Source organism: Mus pahari, chromosome 5 (genome assembly GCF_900095145.1).
Source record: "Mus pahari chromosome 5, PAHARI_EIJ_v1.1, whole genome shotgun sequence".
Classification (NCBI taxonomy): domain Eukaryota; kingdom Metazoa; phylum Chordata; class Mammalia; order Rodentia; family Muridae; genus Mus; species Mus pahari.
In genome coordinates, this window is record NC_034594.1 from 55942198 (window position 1) to 55959815 (window position 17618).

Below are 17618 nucleotides of genomic sequence, written 5' to 3' on the forward strand. Positions count from 1 at the left end.
ATACACCAGGAGTAACTAACCAAGCAGCCACATACACCAGGAGTAAAGGTTTCTAACCCTGGAGCTAGACAGAGACTTCGCTAGTTAGCTGCTCTTCCAAGGTTCCCTGAAGCCATGTTGGACAGTTTATAACTACCTGTAACTCTAGCTCCAAGGGGTTCAGTGTACTCACTCTGATTTCCTTGAGCACTGTACACACAGTACCTATGCGTGCACATGCGCGTGCGAATAAGTATTTTCATGTGATGACTGGTGATAAGTGAATCCACACATAATGCTCGTATGTAGAGATCATGGCTGAGAATCACCAATGTACACATGTGAACACCAAGTGAGAAGAGTTGAGTTATTGCCCATACGTTACATATCCAGCTAAGTCAAAGAGAGAAATTCCACCCAACCCACAACCTCTCGAGATAGTTTTGAATCACTTTATTATGCTAGGTCTGTGCTAACCTCATGAGCTGCATGCCACGTTCCGGCAGAGATATTAAGGATAAACAAGGGAAGGCCTGGCTTTTCTCCCACACCACTGCAGAGTCTCCCAGAGGTAATGGCTCGGCCTCATCCATCCCTCACTGCGGTGTCTGAGGAAAGCAGTGGTTCTGGAGGTGTGCACACCAACACTGCCTTCCAGGAAGCGCTGCAGAAGGGGCAAGCCCATCTGCAATGACCAAGCCCAAGGAATTCATGGCGCTTCCAATGCCTGAGAACAGCGCCATACCCATCTGTCCTTGCATCTGATTGGGATGAGCCTCTAAGTCTGTAGAGTTGTGGAGGCACCAAATTGACCTAACTGAGGTTGAACCTAGGGCGTCTGTAGAAATGATGGTGGTTGGTGGGAGTTGTGTAGTAGTGGTGGTTAAGGAAAGGGATGACGGGGAAGAGATCTTCAGATGCAAGCAAATGAGAAACTTGGCGCATTTGCAAAAAGAGTGAGGAGGTAACTTAAGTACAAACACATAAACTAGGAATTTATTGATGCATTAGCCCGCACGCGAAGGACCCCATGAAATATAATTCTCCCAGATAAATGTTTAATATGACACAGGCCAGAATCCTGTACTCGTTTGTTTACTTATTAATTCACTCGATGAACATTTAATGAGATTCCTTCTGCTCCACTGATTGTCACCATGGCAGTGACTTGCATAGACATCACTAACCCCACTTATCCATTTACATCCTCACAGAGTTTTACTAAATTTACCTGTTCAAGACGAAACCAGAAAACTAACAAAGCATGGCTCATCAACTGGTTCTAAGTAAAAACTGCAAGAATAATAACTTACGAGTTAAAGTGTTAGCTTAAAGATATTGGTCTGGCATGGTGCTACATGCCTTTATAACCAGTATTTGGGAGGCAGAGAGAGACACACAGATCTTCATGAGTTTGCAGCTAGCCTGGTCTACATAGAGAGTACCAAATTAGCCAGGGCTAGCCACACAGTGAAGATGGTGGCTCTGGAGTAAGTTTGAAACCTGAGTGACTCTGTGTATGTGTGAGGGGGAGCAACTCCCCCTTTTTACTTTGCACAAGCCTACACTGGGAATTTTTCTGACAAGCATGCAATTCTTTGGTAATTTAAAATTCATCAACTAAAAGCAAAAGAGTGAAAAAAAAAAAAAAAAAAAAACTAAGTGTGGTGAAGTTCAAGGATGTGAAAGTCAGTTGTACCAGGGCCACCTTTGCTCCACACAGTGGCAACCACAAAACCATTTAATCAACCTTTTTCCTAGCAGCTCGAGTATTAATAACAATAATGATGTCTTAATTCACTTCGGAAAGGTTCAAGGAAGCTCAGTTAGAATAAAATAAGTCATCAAATCTCAAATAACGTATTTCAAAAATCCCTCACTGAGATAATTCCCAGGTGACGCTTTGCTGAATCCAAAATAGAGACCAGCTCATGATCCCCTGCTCGCAAAAGAAACCTAGTCACACAATGAAGGGGAAAAACATTAAAAAAAAAAAAGAAGAAAAAGAAGAAGAAGACTATGGAAGAAAAAGGACAATAATTAAACCTTGCTCCTCTGAGATAAAGAATTAGGTCTGTGAGTGATCACAGACACGCTTCAAAGCTGCAGATAAAAGCAGCTTTGTGAGTCAAGCACTTGATTCTTAAAGACCCGATTCAAAGGTAGAAAATAAATGTTCAAAAATGAAAGGGTTTGGAGGGGAGGCTCTCTGAACTATATTTGAAACCCTTCTGCCCACCGCTTCGCTCTCTGACAGTCCTATCACGTATCAGACAAACACAGCCATCTGCCTTTTGTGGTATGGTTTTCTCCTTTGCAGGATACATTTACAATATTTCAATGTCACAGCCGCCATGTCATTTCTATACCATTCATTCTTGATGAGTGCTATAGAACAATATAGAACGATACGGTTCGAGATACAACACGTGTGATATGATATAATATACATCAATACTTTAGTTCATAGGTGCTATTTATATGTGTTTGCACACTAGTTAGTATATTTGTTTTTATTGCTAGGGTTGAACCCCACAATCTCCACTGCTCTGTGAAAATGTTCTGCCCCTGAGCTCTACTCCCAGGTCACTGGATTCCTGCTTAACTTAATTTTGTCACTTCTATGATTCTTTACCTCTTAAAGAATCTTTTCTTTTATACTAGTATTTTTTTTATATGTACATTCTGAAAACATTTTTATTAATACTTCTCAAAGAGTAGATCTGGGTCTCTCTTTTCATCTTTTGAAAAATATTATAAGGCTTTTGCTCTGCTCAGTTTTCTGAGCTAACAGGAACTGTGCCCTAAACACCAGGCACGTGTGAACATGTCTTTGCTCCCCAGACACAGAAAGAGAGACCACATTATATCTTGATTTTTTTCTTTGCAAATCCTACTCGCCCTGGGAAGCCAGCTAAAGGGAGTAGAGTTATCCTCTGCATTGAGTCCCTCAGCCTGGGCTGACTGGGTCATATAGTTAGTCTCTCTCCTTGAGGACAGACAAGTGGCTGACACCCCTCATTGTCCTAGTGAAACCAAACCGAATCGTTTTAGATCCTGCTAGTCCACAGCACAATGGACTCGCAGCTGCTTCAGTCAGCTTAGCATCTCCTGGGGCTCTTGACACCTTCCAGGCAGACCGCATCCCTCTTACATCAGCATGTACTGTTGGCTCTAAGAACGGCAAGAGGAAGTGTAGCACTGTCACTAAGGTCCCTTGAGGACTCTAGAGGATGACCAGGGTTAGACTCGAGACAACACTACACCCCAGGCCCCCACCCGCCCTGGCCATTTTCACCCAAGGAGCCTTTGTCAAACATTTAAAATCTTAATCAATCTTCGCTCTGACCTCTCAGACCCCGAGGAAGATGGATGAGGAAGTAGGTGACCTTTCACCTGTCCTTCTATTTGTCCTGCTGTAGTGGACTCATTGAAAAGACAATGGGGAGGACCCTGCTGCCAGGCTTGCGAGGAGCTGGCTTGGTTTCCTTTATGCTTCTCCTTAGGCTCTCTTTACATTCCCCTTCTTGTCCCACCCCCAAATCACTGGTCTTTCATTCAAAGGAAAGTTCTTTGCTATAGAGATGGAGAAAAAAGGTTGGGGGAGAAGGGAAGGACACCCTTCAAATGATTTTTCGATCTGAGATGTGAAAGGGGGGTTTCATGAAGGATTTAGGGCTGGTTTCCATCTTTAGCCTTGACTGCAGATAGTGGCTGGGAAGCAGATTAATTATGCTTACCCAACTCCCAAGTCAAAAGCTTTGACCTTGGGAAGAGCAAGTGACAGAGAAATTAACGCGTCCACCAATTTAGTGTTTCTGATCTGCAAGGGGACTTCTGTTGCCTGGAGTCCTTTGGCAAGTTTGTGAGTTTAGTATAATGAGTCCATCGTTTGGTTTTATGGCTGAACAAACTAAGGCTTAGGAAATATGATCAAGGTCGTATCACCAAACTATCAAACTGAGAGACATTCCCCAGTCCCCACACCTGTCTGACCTATCTGGTGATGCCAGGGGCCCAGTAAGATTGTCAACCAAGGTCAACTGTTTTTCTCCTCCTGGGAGTTTTACAGTGCTGTATCATCTTTTAAAGTCCTGCTCAAGTTTAGAATTTCAGAAATCCCCTGTTCAAGTTTTTCCTTCTTTTCTAAATTTACCAGAGACTCTTGCTTGGCAGACACAGAAAAAAAAAAAAAAAAAAAAACTGAAAAAAAAAAAGACTGACTTTTGTGCTTGAAGCATCTCCTTGAGAGTTATCCACTTAGTGTGGGAAAAAAAAGCAAATTCAAATCTAACTCACACAGTGCCTTTCCCCAGCTCAGATGAAAACACCAAGTTCTCAAAACATGACTCAGTTGCTGGGGGCGGTGCTGCGCGCACATAGGCCTAACATTTGGGAAACGAAAGACAGGAGGCTCTGGGGTTCAATGCCATTCTCAGTCAATCTGAAGCCATCTCAGCAAGATTTGTCTCAAAACACCGAATGAAAAACTCGAGAGTCCCTGTTCTCTAATGAGCCAAACCAGGGGCTAGGGCAAAACCCTCTGCATCCACATAGGAAAGCTATCAACATAGCACACACAGAACTGTGACCCCAGATCTGAGGAGAGTGGAGACAAGATTCTCGCTGGGACTTGCCTAGCTCTGGGTTCCTCAAGACCTTGTCTTAAGAGAATGAGGCAGTGACAGTAAGTCTGCCTCTGGCCCTAACCCCATCACACACACACACACACACACACACACACACACACACACCAGCCAGCCTTTTTCATATCATTAATTTAAAAAAACCACCTTTGTAGGCAGCTTGCTCAGAAATGGACAGGGTCTGCAGAGTTCAGCTCCTTGCTCTGTCCCTTCCATGTATCACAGAATGAACACACACACACACATTAGTTCCATAAAGCAAACCACAAAAATGTTCCATTGACTTCATCCCCTCTCTTTTTCTCCTCCCCCCCCCCCAATTTGACTTGTAAAGATGTCAAGGAGTTGGAGACAGAGCAATATATGAGTTACCAGGACCTATGACAACTGAAAATTAATAGCATTAGGTAAACTGAGATGAGCTAAGGCTGGGAGAGAGCATGTTAGCAGGAAGTGGAGGACCAACCATCACATACAGGGATCTCTGGAAGATGTAAAGTCACAGTTTACAAAAATCAAGAAGAGAAGCATCTTTTCTAGAGAGCGTCACCCTCCTGGGCATTTGGCTGTCTGCTGTAGCTGTTGTGGTTCTTGCACCCGTGACAAGGTAAACGCCTCTTTTTTCAAATGCCAGGATATACTGCAGGTTTTCTACTCTGTCCAAGTTCACCAAGTACTCTCCAAGTCAAAAGCAAGTCACACAGCATGTGACGCATCCTTACAGATAACTTTCTGGTGCGACTTGCATATTTTCAAGTTGACACTTTAGCTTGGGAAATAACACAATCAATCTTTATCTTTTATTGATAAAGAAATGAAAGAACACTATCAGAGACAGCCACTTCTAGAAATAACTATAGCAAATCAGTAGAAAAACTCTCAAAGAGGAATCACGTTACCACAATGACCATCCGTGTACTTTTTCTTGCGCCCACGGACTCAAGGTCTAGTAAGTGGAATGCCTTACACTTGATCCCACCCTGTCATTAGGATGCTTGAGATAGCAGACAAATTGTTTGGCAGTCATTTACTACAGGCTCTTTAATCACCAAATCAGGTGAACCCTGAGACCTGACTAATAGGAGATTCGCCTCATCTGTTCCATAGCTGGAACCTGGAGCCACTGCTCAGCAATGGCCACTGTGGAGTAGGGATGAAACCAAGCAAGACAGAAGTCGTAGGATGACTGGCTTGTTTGGACATCTCAATCCATACACGAATACATAAAATGGGTTGCTCGCATCCTTAACTCCAATGCAAATGCTAAGCTGCCGAGAAGCCAGTCTCTGCTCTGACAGACAGAGGAAGTCAGGAACGAAATGCCCACGCTCATTTGTGTGAGATGGGTGGAAATGACTTTAGTAATCTAATGAATTGTAATCAATGCAGTAAAAATAACACTCTTTTTCCAAAACCCAGTAACCAAAATGGATCGCAGATTATTATCATCATTGCCTCTGACCACAGATCAAATCAGGAGACTCCCCCTAACCACATTATGATCTCCTAAAAGAAATGAAGAGGTCTTTTGTCAAGATTAATTTTGCTTTCAAACCCTTCAAGGGGTGTTAGGTGGAACAGAGGCACTTGAAGCACCTCCTACTTTACTCTGTTGGGCCACTTCTCCACTGGTCCATGAAGCAGGAAAAAAAAAAAAAATTAAAGTACTCTCTCTATATACAGATTAATTATCATCAGTGGGCGGGCACCTGGTGAGTCACCATGCGGTTCCCGTTTAACTCCTTCATGCTTGCACACGTCCTGCTACTTTCACGGAGTCAGGAGACTATGGCTCAAAAAGGATTTCTGCCCTCTTTAAGCAAGGATCAAGCCAGCCCGTTTCTTCAGCTTATTCATTTGCATTTCAGAAGGGGCATCAAGCCGGCTGGGATCTAAGTGCCTGTTAGCAAATGTGCTTGGCCTTCTGCTGATTACAGCAGCATCGTTTGTTTTCTCCGTATTAGAAATGTCTTAGCCTTGCCACCTGGAGCTACAGCGCTTACTCATTAGATCCCTCTGTCCCAGTACATCCCACAGGGGCTGCTAATTACTGGCTTTACTCCATTCAGTCTCATCTCTGATTTAATTACGTGCACTAAGCCCTAATGAAAAGTACAGTATGGCTGTTCTTACCTTGGCATTCACCATTCTGCTCCTCGTGCCCAGCGTTGCATAGGCAGTTGCCAATGGGTACCAGCCATTCACCATCTGCCCCACAGTACATTTTTGGCACATCCTTCTCTTCTGAGTTGTTGACACAGGAGCCTCGAACTTCCACCAGGGAAGAGGTATCAGCCCCAGTGATGGTATCGGGAAACTGGGCTAGGTTTCGAACGGTGAGTGGACACTTCTTGTAGAACACACGGACAGACACCAGGGCAATGCAAGCACCCACATCCTGAAAAGCCAGGTAAAACCCCTTCTTGCTCAGTGGCCCTACATCCCGGATCTCAGTGTTGAGCTTCATGATTCGGTCACCAATGTCCACCTGCGTGAAGCTCTCATCGGCTGCGATGGTGTCGATCTTGCTGAACTGGCTCTCTCTGATGAAGCGCTCCTTGTCGTTGTCCGACTCATAGTAGTAGAGGTTAAACGTCTCCTTGCAAGTCCCCATGACGCCCGGAAGACTGTTGCAGTCCCTCAAAGTGAACTTAATTTCAATGTACACCCTCTGCGCCCCTTCGCGGGTGATCCAGTCAGTTCGCAGCCAGTTGTTCTGGCTGGCTTCCATCACATTGCACACCTGGTAGGTTCGGATCGGTGTATTTTTCTCATCCATAATGCTCACTTCCTCCCACTGCAAAGATCCAGAGGAAAACGTTATCAATGAGAAAGTCTCATCAGAGATTCATCCAATCTATTTCACACTCCGAGGACAGTTATCCTTCCAAGAGTGAAGGAGAAAATTAAGCCACCAACCCCCACCCCCATCCATAGGCGGGAATATCTTATGGGCTATTTTGCTATTTTATTGAGAAAGCCCTCCCAACTCCCCGCGCCTCACTGCCACCCTCCTCTTCCTCCCCCTCCCACATTGCTTCACTTTTCTGCCTGAAACAGAGAGGCAGCTCTTGTGTGTTCTCAGCAGTTCTTGTGGTGGTCCAGCAACTTCAAATTCCCCTATTACAAGAGCTACAGCTACAAGTGGCAACATTTACTCATAAATGAAAAAAACCTGTATGTGTATTTGTTTCAACCACTAAACAAGAAACCTGCAAATTAAGGGCAGGAAGAGTTGAACTTGCCAAAGGAAGCCGGTTATCAGTTAATTAGCCATGTTCCTGTCAGAACTTTGCTCCCTAAGACCTTTTTTTTTTTAAATGACTTTTTTTTTTTTTTTAAACAATCCTAGTCTTTAAATGGGAAAAAAAAAAAAAAGAAGAAAGAAAATTCCACCTGGTTTCAGCAAACCTGGGAAGACAGTACATTTCCTGACTGTGTTTCTCAAATATATTATCACAGGAATAGAAAACTTTTCAGAGCCCACAGTGAATTGCTAAGTGTGCACATTTTCTTATTTTTAAAACACACACACACACACACACATACACACACACACACGTAAACAGTGTCTATCTCTACCAGTTAAAGTGAAACTGTAAGAGGCATTTATGACGGAAAGCCCAGGCAAGAAAATGAAAACGAGACTGGGCTACTTTGGTTGCAATCTATTTCCTGATGCTCAGACTCTAATGGCAGGCAATGGCCATGCTGAGGGACCATTCTGAGCAAAGTACAAGACTCACCCCCTCCTAGAGTTTAAAAAAACGAATCCTAAAAGCAGAGAGGCAGTTTGGGTTACACCTAAGCCCTAGCTCCTTCTAGACTTCTAGACAGCCTCCAATTCTTCATTAACAATTAAAATAATGTAGATTGATATAGATCTGGCATAAATCAGCTTTAAGTACCTAACAGAAATATAACTAGAGCGGAAAAAAGAGAGTTTTGGAAAATGTGTACTCCCCCCAATAGCACATTCCCTCTATCGAGTATCTAGTATCAACAGGTCCCCATCCTTGCAGGGGAAACTCTTAATGGGAAAAAAAGGCTATTTATGAAGGGCCATAATGCATGAATTTCTGTGTTTGATTCTTCTGCTCTCATTGTGAAAGTTGGGGCTTGGGGTGTTGAGTGTCCTGTGGTGATTATCATCATCATCATCATCATTAATCTAGTAGGCAATAAATAAATTATCAGTAGCTGACTTGTTTGAGAGAGAACTCATGCAAATCTAAAAAATAGATTTTGCATCAAAAAAATACCTACTCAGCCTGCCTCTCATCTCGGAACCAAGATGAACTGGGAAAGAGCATTCATTCTTGTAATGAAAGTGAAAGAGGGGTGAACATCTATCCTGAACTGCAGTGAGTGCATTAATACATTGTTCTGTGACCCATGGCAGTCAGGAATCTCTCCTTGGTTGCTTATTTCATAATCACCACAGAACACAGCACACCCGGTTAAATGAGCACTGTCAGAAAGGAGTGCCTGGGAGGAGCTGCCAGCAGGAGCTAGCCTTCCCTTGCCACCATCATCCTGTTCTTCCTGATTGCTGACTGATCCATCTCAGACAGCATCTACTGTGTTACTTGGGGGTGCTGGCAAATTGGGTTCTTTTAAGAGTTTCTAAAAGAGTGAATGCCATTATTAGACAAGTCTCCAGTTTCCAACAAAGACAGGAAAATATTCTGTCTGCAAGGAGAGAGTCCTTAAGAAGACCCCATGTTTTTGCCCTCAACTTAGACTTTTTCAAGAAAATCCAATTCTAGTTAGTGGATCCTCAGAATTTACTTTCATTCTAAACCTGAAAAGGATTTCAATGATAAAAAAAAACAGAGATTAGCTGAACTTTCAACGCTGACAAGTTTTCTCAATGGTGGCTATATCTTTAACTTTTAAATTAAAGGTTTCTGTTTTGGTTTGGTTTGGTTTGGTTAGTGTATAAAATAAAGGTTTTATCATCACATTTTTACACATATGTGCCAAGGAACTTGGCAACCCCTGATGCCCCTCCCCTTGCTGATCTCTTTCCTGCTCAATCTACTTTCATGTCTCACTCACACTCACACTCACACACACACACATGTATGTATGTATGTATGTATGTATATTACATGTCTGCGAGCAGATTCTGCATGTGAAAGGTAGCATGTGACATTGGGCCTTTCTTTCTCACCACCTGTCTTCTCTCTTGTTCCTCCAGAATGACCAATTCTGATGTATGCTCACAAAACTTCACGTCTGACCTCGTAATAATACTAGCTGCAATGGCACACACCTCATAATGATTCAGGAAAAAAAAAAAAAAACAAAACAACTATGTACCCAAGTCCATAGAAAGTTCTGGGTTGTGCACAGTAAACTATGCATAGTGGTTTTGGTGTTTTTTGGTCTTGTTTTTAAGTAGAGACTTCAAAACAACTATAAGTTTCATGTCTAGGAAATATAACTAAGTACTCTTTCAGCAGTTCTACAGAAAGGGGAGAAAAGATGTCTGCATACTAAATTCCAACAAATGGTTTCTGGAAACCAGACAGACCATAGACTGTACTTTTAAATATGTCACTCGTTGGTTTTACAGAGGCCAAGTGTATACTTAGTGAAACAAGCTAGCTAGATTGAAAATGGTCTCAGCTGCCTTCTCTCTTCAGGCTGGGGCCAGGGAGGAAGAGGAAGGGGGCTTCTACAACTTTTTAATAAGCACAGGCTCTCCATCCTCAGCTGTGTTGGCCAGTAGTTGTCATTGTCACACACTGTATGCAACCCAGGGAGGAAAACTCCCCGTAGAGCCTGGGAAAGCTTCCTCTGGACCAGTGACGGGTCCAGAGTCTAGGATTAACACCGAGTCTGACTCAGAGCAAGATAAAGCTGCATCTTTCTTCACATTCAAAGGATGAGGGCAATTGCCTGCGATCAGCACTGAATACAGCCTGTCTACACAAGCAGAGGTCTGCCAATCACTTTTCCTCTCTTAGGTTTTAAAAAAAAATTGGTTTGGGAGACAGAATAGAGTTGGTTTTGTTTGTTTGTTTGTTTTTTTGTCAAAGAGCAAGCCAACAGTAGGCAGTCAAGTTCAGGCAGAGAGACAGGAACGCAGGGCAATCTCCATTTTATTTCAGGGCCTGCTTTGATTGCTCAGGGTTTTTTCTTTTTTTTAATGACTATTTAATTGCCCATTCTTAGTTCTGAAACACATATTGTATAATAGTGTCTATGAATCTTTTTGATGCTTTGTTTGTTAATTCTTTATTCAAGGGTGTGGAACACCACCCTGGATGCCGGCATCACAATGTTTGCCTTGCAAGACTCCTAATCTTTGCTTCTTCATTGTTTTTGATCAATTGACTCAGTCATAAACTATCTCACATGTCAGGGTCAGATGGTTTGCTTAATTTTTTTTTTTTCAAAGGATGTGAGTTATTTCAACCCGGGGGCCCATAGTCAGTGATACAAGCTGTCCTGACTTCTTTCTGTAACTGATTCATTTGTGGTGTGACCTGCTGCTACTCAGGGGGAAGAAGGGAGAAGGATGTGGCCGCTAAGCAAGGAAGTCTTCTGCTGGAACTGGTCGTGGAGAGTTCTCCAATTTCCCTAGCTGAGATATGAAGAAGGATGGACCCCCAGTGTACAGAGATCCAGACTCCATAATGCTTCAACTTTCAAATTGAATACCCAGATCCTGGAGGACTCTAGATGTACAAGCCCCTGGAAGAAACTTCCTTAACCAACAGCTGATTTCAGATTAGGAGCACAAGTTAAAGAGGTCAGCCTCCCCCGCTGCTTTGGTGTGTATAATTGGAGATGTTTTCTTTCTGCTATCTTTTTTTATTCTCCTTCTTCATCTGGAAGCAGAACAATTGCTCTAAAATTAACCCCTCCAGGACTCCATGACCACCGGAGTAATAGGCATAAATTCTAATTTGGTCTCCAGATCGTATTTCTTGTCGGTATTTTAGTTTTTAAATAGGCATCTAAGTCTATACTTCCACCAATCTCCTAATTTTGAAGCCCCTTTCTGCCCTTTTGGTTTCTAGCTCTTCCATGACAGAACTCTCCAAAGGGAGTATTGGATTTCTCCAACAAAGCGTAATTCACTTCATAGGCCACAGCGGAAATCTGACCCTCTCACCACAATCACCAAGAATCAAGCCATTAGACTCCCAGAAAGTGGCTAATCACTCCCACCCCTCCCCCCCTTGCCTCAGAACTTACCCCTCCTTCCAGAGGGCTTGCTATCCACCCAAGCTCTCCCTGAACAGATCTGGAATCCAATAAAGTAACTGCAAAAAAATAATAAATAAATAAATAAAATAAAATAAAATAAAATAAAAACAAAGGAAAATAGATTAATTTCCAATCGCAAAAAGCCAATAATATAAAAACCATTTGCCTGAGCATTTCCATATGTGTTGAGGGTGCGAATAGCCAATCTGATCAAAACCGAAACTCGGGCCCACTTATGTAAATAACCACTCCTCACATGATCCTCTCTCCTCTTTAAGTCTGCAGGTTCTTATTTATTTAACTTGCTTAGCATTTAAAATTCCATCCGAGGACCCAACTGATTCATTTTTTTTTCCCCTAAAAAGGATGAATAGGGCATCTCAAGCACAATTCAAACAAAATAAATCTATCAATGTGGAACAGGGACAGCAGAGAGCAAAGTCTGTACTCATCTATGTCTGCTATCTACTAGATGTATTTGTTTTTGCAAGCCTCAGATGACCACATAACTCACCGGTGGTGGTGACAGACCCACAAGTGAATGCTATCGGAGGACCCGAAGGGTCAGGGAAAAGGCTCTTCCCCCTCCCCTTAAGCCCCCCCCAAATAAATACAGACCCCCTGTATGCACCCTCTGCTTCTTTAAAAATTATCTTGAGTTCCAGCAAGGAGGCCTGCCAGAAGGCTAAGGTTAAAATGCAAACGCACTGAAGTGGTCTCTTTTTTAACTAGGTCCTTTGGAGGACAAGCGAGATGAGACCTCCACCTCCAGGAAATGGCTGGTTTGAATTTTAGGTATGGAGTGCTGCCTAATGGATTTAGTATGCTTGCGCTACACCTAACGTTCGGCCTCCAAGCTAGGGGGAAGGGAGAAGACGCCTCCAGAGCAGCAGCACCCTTCTCCGGATGGAATAAGGCTCCAGGTGCCCACGACATTGAACGAGGGGCAGTGAATACGAAACCTATCCCACATTGCCTTTCCCACCACGATCTTCAGGCCTGGGATCGAAAGGCCCATCTGAAAGGAACCCTGTGGATTATTAATTTGATCAGGGAGGCTGGTTCTTCAGGCTGGGGGGAGGGGTGGGAATGGGAGGCCCCTGCCCTGGTGGCCCGAGTACCCCAACTCTCTGTCTCATCCCCAGGGCCTGGAATTCTGCCCACCTCCCCTCATTCTACCCCTCAAATCCAGGAAGCTTAAAAAAAAAAAAAACCAAACCAACCCCTTTGCCCTAGCTCTCCGAAAGATCCTTATTCCTGGGGTCTATTAATTATTCTAAAATGTAGAGCCTTTCCCGGGTCGTTCCCGCCTGGAGTTGTGCTCCCTTCTCTTCCCGGTCCCTAGAGAAAAGCCCGCTACATCCACTTGGATTTATGTAAGGTGGATTAGGGACACAAAGGGAACAATAAGACCCAATTTACAAAAAAAGGGAGGGAGTAGAAAGGGAGGGTAAAAGGGAGAAAAGGAAACGTGACAGGAATAAAAAGCAACAAAATGAATTAATTTTTAAGGGAAGGAGGGGCAAGGGGGTACAGCCCCCCCCCTTCAACATTAGCCTACGGTTCCATCGAGCGTTTTTTTTTTTTTTTTGTCTAGGGCGCCCAGTCTTGCTTCCCAAAGGAAAAAAGGGGGGAACTTAAAGGTTAAAAAAAAGAACCCTAACTCTAACTGCCTCTACGTCTGGGGCGAGAGAGGTCTCTGGGGACACTTAACAAGTGTGTAAAGTAAGTAGCCATAGCCAGGAGAACGCGAGGTACGCGGTTCCGCTCAGAGGAAAAGCCCCGGGGGACTGCCGAGGTGCTAAATCGAAGCCACAACCCCTGGAATGAGACCGAGTAGGGGAGAGACCACTCTTCTACCCACACCGCCCCCTCCTCCGCCCTGGCACTGCCTGTGGGCAGGTGTACGACAGTGTCCAAACCTCTGCCGGGAGAGCTCCGGGTACCCTCTGTCTAGCCAAGCCTAAGTTGGTTTTTGGCTCCCTCCTTCGGAACAGAAAAAATGATAGTGGATTGCACAGGAATAGCTAGATGGACTGATGCCTGGGGAGACGAAGGCTGGATGGATGGATAGATGGATGTAGGGAGTGGGAAGAATCGATGAGACAGATGCACAGCTAATGCGCGCAGGTTGGAACACGAACACAGGCCGGAGCCCACGTTCACACACTGTGCGCACTCGCTTACCCGGCACAAATCGTCCAGGTTCCTGCAGACACCCGCGCCAGGCACACATTTGCCCTCAAATACAACACACACACACACACACACACACACACACACACACACACACACACGAGAGGAGGGGGAGAGAGACAGAGACAGAGAGACGGGGACACACAGGGACAGAAATAACAGAGTGTTCTTTTCCCTCTAGGCCCATCACAAACTAAATGGTCACTACCTCTCCCCTCACCTCGGACAGAAAAACAGACAAACAACCCTTCCAGCACGTATCAATAGACAAACAGAAAACGGCACAGGAATGGGTCCCGTCGGTCATGCCTGTCCCTCTAGACTAGTCAAGTACCCCATTCCGGAAAGAGAAGCTTAAAGTAGGGTATGTTTAACTCGCTGACTGGTCCCCTAGGTTTGTTGGATGATCTAAGGATCTGGGGTAGGGGAGAGGTAGGCCTGAGACTGCAACCTCCAGGGTGCGCGGCCCGATGGAAAAAAAGGTGTCAGAGGCCCGGTGCTAGAAATCAGGTCACCGGCGCCCGACAAGCCGCGCCACCACCGCTGCGCTGCGGAGAGGAAGCAGCCGGGTCCCGGGAAGCGCAGCGCTGGGAAAACTTTGCAGAAACCCGGGCTCGCAAGGCTTGGACAAGAGGCCGGGCGCGCTAAGTCTTCACAGCGCTCTAGGTTTGGGTTTCCCTTCTCGCCTGTGCTGCTGATGTAGAGGACTTTGCTCACACGTTTTTTTGTTTTGTTTTCAAATCCCGGTGTATCCCCTCGGGGCGCCTGGAGCCTGCCCTGCAGGCGGATGCTGATAAACTTTGGCCTTTCGCTACAAACTTGGGCAGAGTGGCAGCTTGCATCGGTCACCCTTCTCAGTTCAGACAACCTGATCCTCCTCAGTCCCCACTTAAGAAGATCCCCTCTGTTCCGCACCCTTCTCCGGAGTGGGAACGCGAGGCTCACGCCGCGCTCTCCACCCCCCGTCCCCCATCCTAACTGGTCCGGAGCTCCCGAAGACCATTCATCAGTGTATCACCCCCTCCGGGTCCCGGACCGCATAGGGGCTGCCGGGCTCTTACCTTCATTCGCCGGGTATACCCTAGAACCGGTGACAGCGTCGCAAATTCCAAAGAGAAACGAAAAGAGGATGAAATAGAAAATCCCAGCCATGGTTCGCCGGTGCCAACGCTGCTCCTGCCGCTTCTATCCCAGTGGAATAAATGCTTAAGTTAGGAGTGCAGCAGTCTGAAGACATTGCCAAGAGGGTGGGCCCGGCCCGTGACGTACACCCGCCAGTCCGGAGCTCGTGACCAATAGCAGTGCAGAGCCAGCGCCACGTCCCCACCCCCACCGCGCAGAGCCCACCCCCGAGGTCCCGCCCCCTCCAGCCTCCGCAGGGCTCAAGGTCTCCCGAGGCTGGCTCCGCAGCTGTGATGGGTCTGCGCCTCCACCGGAGGCCCGGGACCTTGTCTCGATCCTCGGGGATCGATCCCTTGGACGGCAGAGGGAACTTCAAGAGACTCCGAAAGGACGGCGGGGAAGGCCAGAAAATGTTAGCAGTCCCCGCCGGGCCCCAAGTCCCTCCGGAGGTGCGCGAGGGAGAAAAGATTCCTGTTGAGATGAAATAAGTCTGAAGTTGACCTGCACCTTGGCTCTTGCCCCTTGCCGAGGTCGTCGGGTCGCTGTACTGCCCACCCCAGCTCAGGTCGGGCGCTCTCTGCTGCACCCAGCCACCCTCGCTGCCAGGTTTTGTGTCTTTATGGCGCTCCCCCGTGGGAAATGCTTTGGGCTGGGGGAACTTTCGTAGCTTGATAATTCCTTTCCTTCTTAGTTACCTAGCCAAGGGGACCCAGTCATCTCCAACGTCTCCCCAGCAGCAGAGCGCAGCCACTTGTCCCCAATCTTCCTAACGTTGAGAAGTGATCCCTGGCCAGGTCCGGGTGTTCACATCGACAGAGCCCACTACCGGACTATGACAGGAGAAAGCAACTCGCTACAGCCCTAGATACCGGGAACTCACGGTGCTTTCAAGGGAGATCCCCTGGAACCACTTCTAGCCATTCCGGGACACCTAGGTGTAGAAGGGGAAGGGTGTAAGAATGCGAGCACCTGCTGCACAGAAGGGACAGCCGGAGGGTCGCAAGCTGTCTGGAACAGCTACTGTGACTCTGAGCTCCGACGTCTCCCCGGTGCTGATGGGGACAGTCTCCCAGGGGACCAAGATGAGAGGCTCTACCCGCAGAAACTTGTCCCATAACCCCGCGTTGTTCTGGGTGCCAACATCGACTTCCCAGGGACGCAGACACCATTGGGTCCTCCGATGCTCAGGCCACCGGGGAAACCAATTTGAGCGCCAACCGCAAATATCAGCTCGGCTAGGTACCTGGGGACCCGCCCCGGTTGAAACTGGGTGGCTGGTCCCCAGGCGTTTGAAGGGTTGGGATTCCAAAAGATCCACCTTCCGTGCTCCCCTCAAGCTGCCCCTCCTTTGGCTCCCTCCCGGGCCAGATTTTCCTCCTCCAAGTCTGGGTCTCAGCCTGAGATCTATGCTTAGAGTGGAGGCACTTTGCAAACAGCGGGGGCAGAGGCTCTACGTGAACCAACCGCGCCACCTGCCGGCCAGATTCGGGAGCGCGCGGACCCGGAGCAAAGCAGAACGGACAAAGACCTCAGCCAGCCACACAGGTTGTCCAAGCCCTGCTAGTAATTTATTTACCGATTTGGCCAGGTCCTCCCATACTACGGTACGGAAAGTCCTGTCTCGCCTCCTTCCACCTAGACTACGAAAGAAGAACTCGGAAAACGTTTCATGGAGGAACTTCACATTCAAAGGATTTCATGAGTAGCTTGTCCCCTAAAATGGGAATATGGAGTAAAAATCCAAGCAGCACGGCGAGGTGTGGGGCGGGTAGAAAACCGAGCGTGGCTCCAGGCGCTTTCTGAATGTTGTCATGGAGAACCGATCGCTTTTCCTGTCCGGGGCTGGAGAACTGTGCTTGCAAACTCAGACCCGGACCAATCACACCAGCAACTTTTGCAGAAGGCGAGAGTGCGGCGATGGGCAGTAGCTGAGTTGGTTGTCCAGAGGGACAGCAGTGAAGGCTCCTGGCATTTTGACTCTGCGGTTTGGAAAAACCTATTGGAATGTCACCCACAGGGGAAGTGAATTTCCGTTATTGTAGCTACTGATTTTACATCAGTGAAGCGCGGGGGGAGGAATTATGCACGCGGGAATATATGTGTATGCATAAATTATTAATAATAACCGCGCTAAGTTCCCTTAAGAAAAGTCTCGATTTTTTTCATGTGTCTTTCTGGCTTTTACAGAAAAATAAATAGATAAAGATCTAGGTCCCTATCGTTTGGCACACAGATTGAGAAAGGAAAAAAGCAACCCGGATTCTTGGAAAACATTTTTAAACAATAGGTGCCGGTTGTGTCTCAGCAGGCGAGTGAGTACTGTGTATTTTCTATATTTGAAATAGAAAACTACCTGCCCATCTCGCTGAAAGCAGCGACATTTCGAAAGCACGCATCCCATCCCATGCGCACACTGAATATTAACCATCTTTTCTGGCTCCAGATGCCTGA

The 17618-nt window shown here is 46.2% G+C and overlaps 2 protein-coding genes across 3 annotated transcripts in view; one reads left to right on the forward strand and one right to left on the reverse strand.

Annotated features, from left to right (window-relative positions):
- Epha4 (EPH receptor A4) overlaps positions 1–15253 on the reverse strand; it is a 143908-nt gene extending 128655 nt beyond the window's left edge. The window contains exons 1-3 of one of the 2 annotated variants that reach the window (XM_021199095.2): positions 15107–15253; positions 11838–11905; positions 6759–7422 (exon numbers count right to left, since the gene is read on the reverse strand). In XM_021199095.2, the coding sequence (XP_021054754.1) occupies positions 6759–7422; positions 11838–11905; positions 15107–15197 (823 nt within the window). In that variant the 5' untranslated portion in view covers positions 15198–15253. The remainder of the gene's footprint in view (positions 1–6758; positions 7423–11837; positions 11906–15106) is intronic. The other variant, XM_021199096.2, reaches the window with a different exon arrangement.
- Positions 15254–15451: 198 nt separating this feature from the next.
- On the forward strand, positions 15452–17303 carry LOC110321240. Its single transcript, XM_021197399.1, has one exon. The coding sequence runs from the start codon at positions 16127–16129 to the stop codon at positions 16871–16873; it is 747 nt and encodes a 248-aa protein (XP_021053058.1). The 5' UTR covers positions 15452–16126; the 3' UTR covers positions 16874–17303.
- Positions 17304–17618: the final 315 nt, after the last annotated feature.

Excerpts from the sequence above, each read along its gene's own strand:
- LOC110321240 (XM_021197399.1), top strand. The coding sequence starts at position 16,127 with ATGCGAGCACCTGCTGCACAGAAGGGACAGCCGGAGGGTCGCAAGCTG.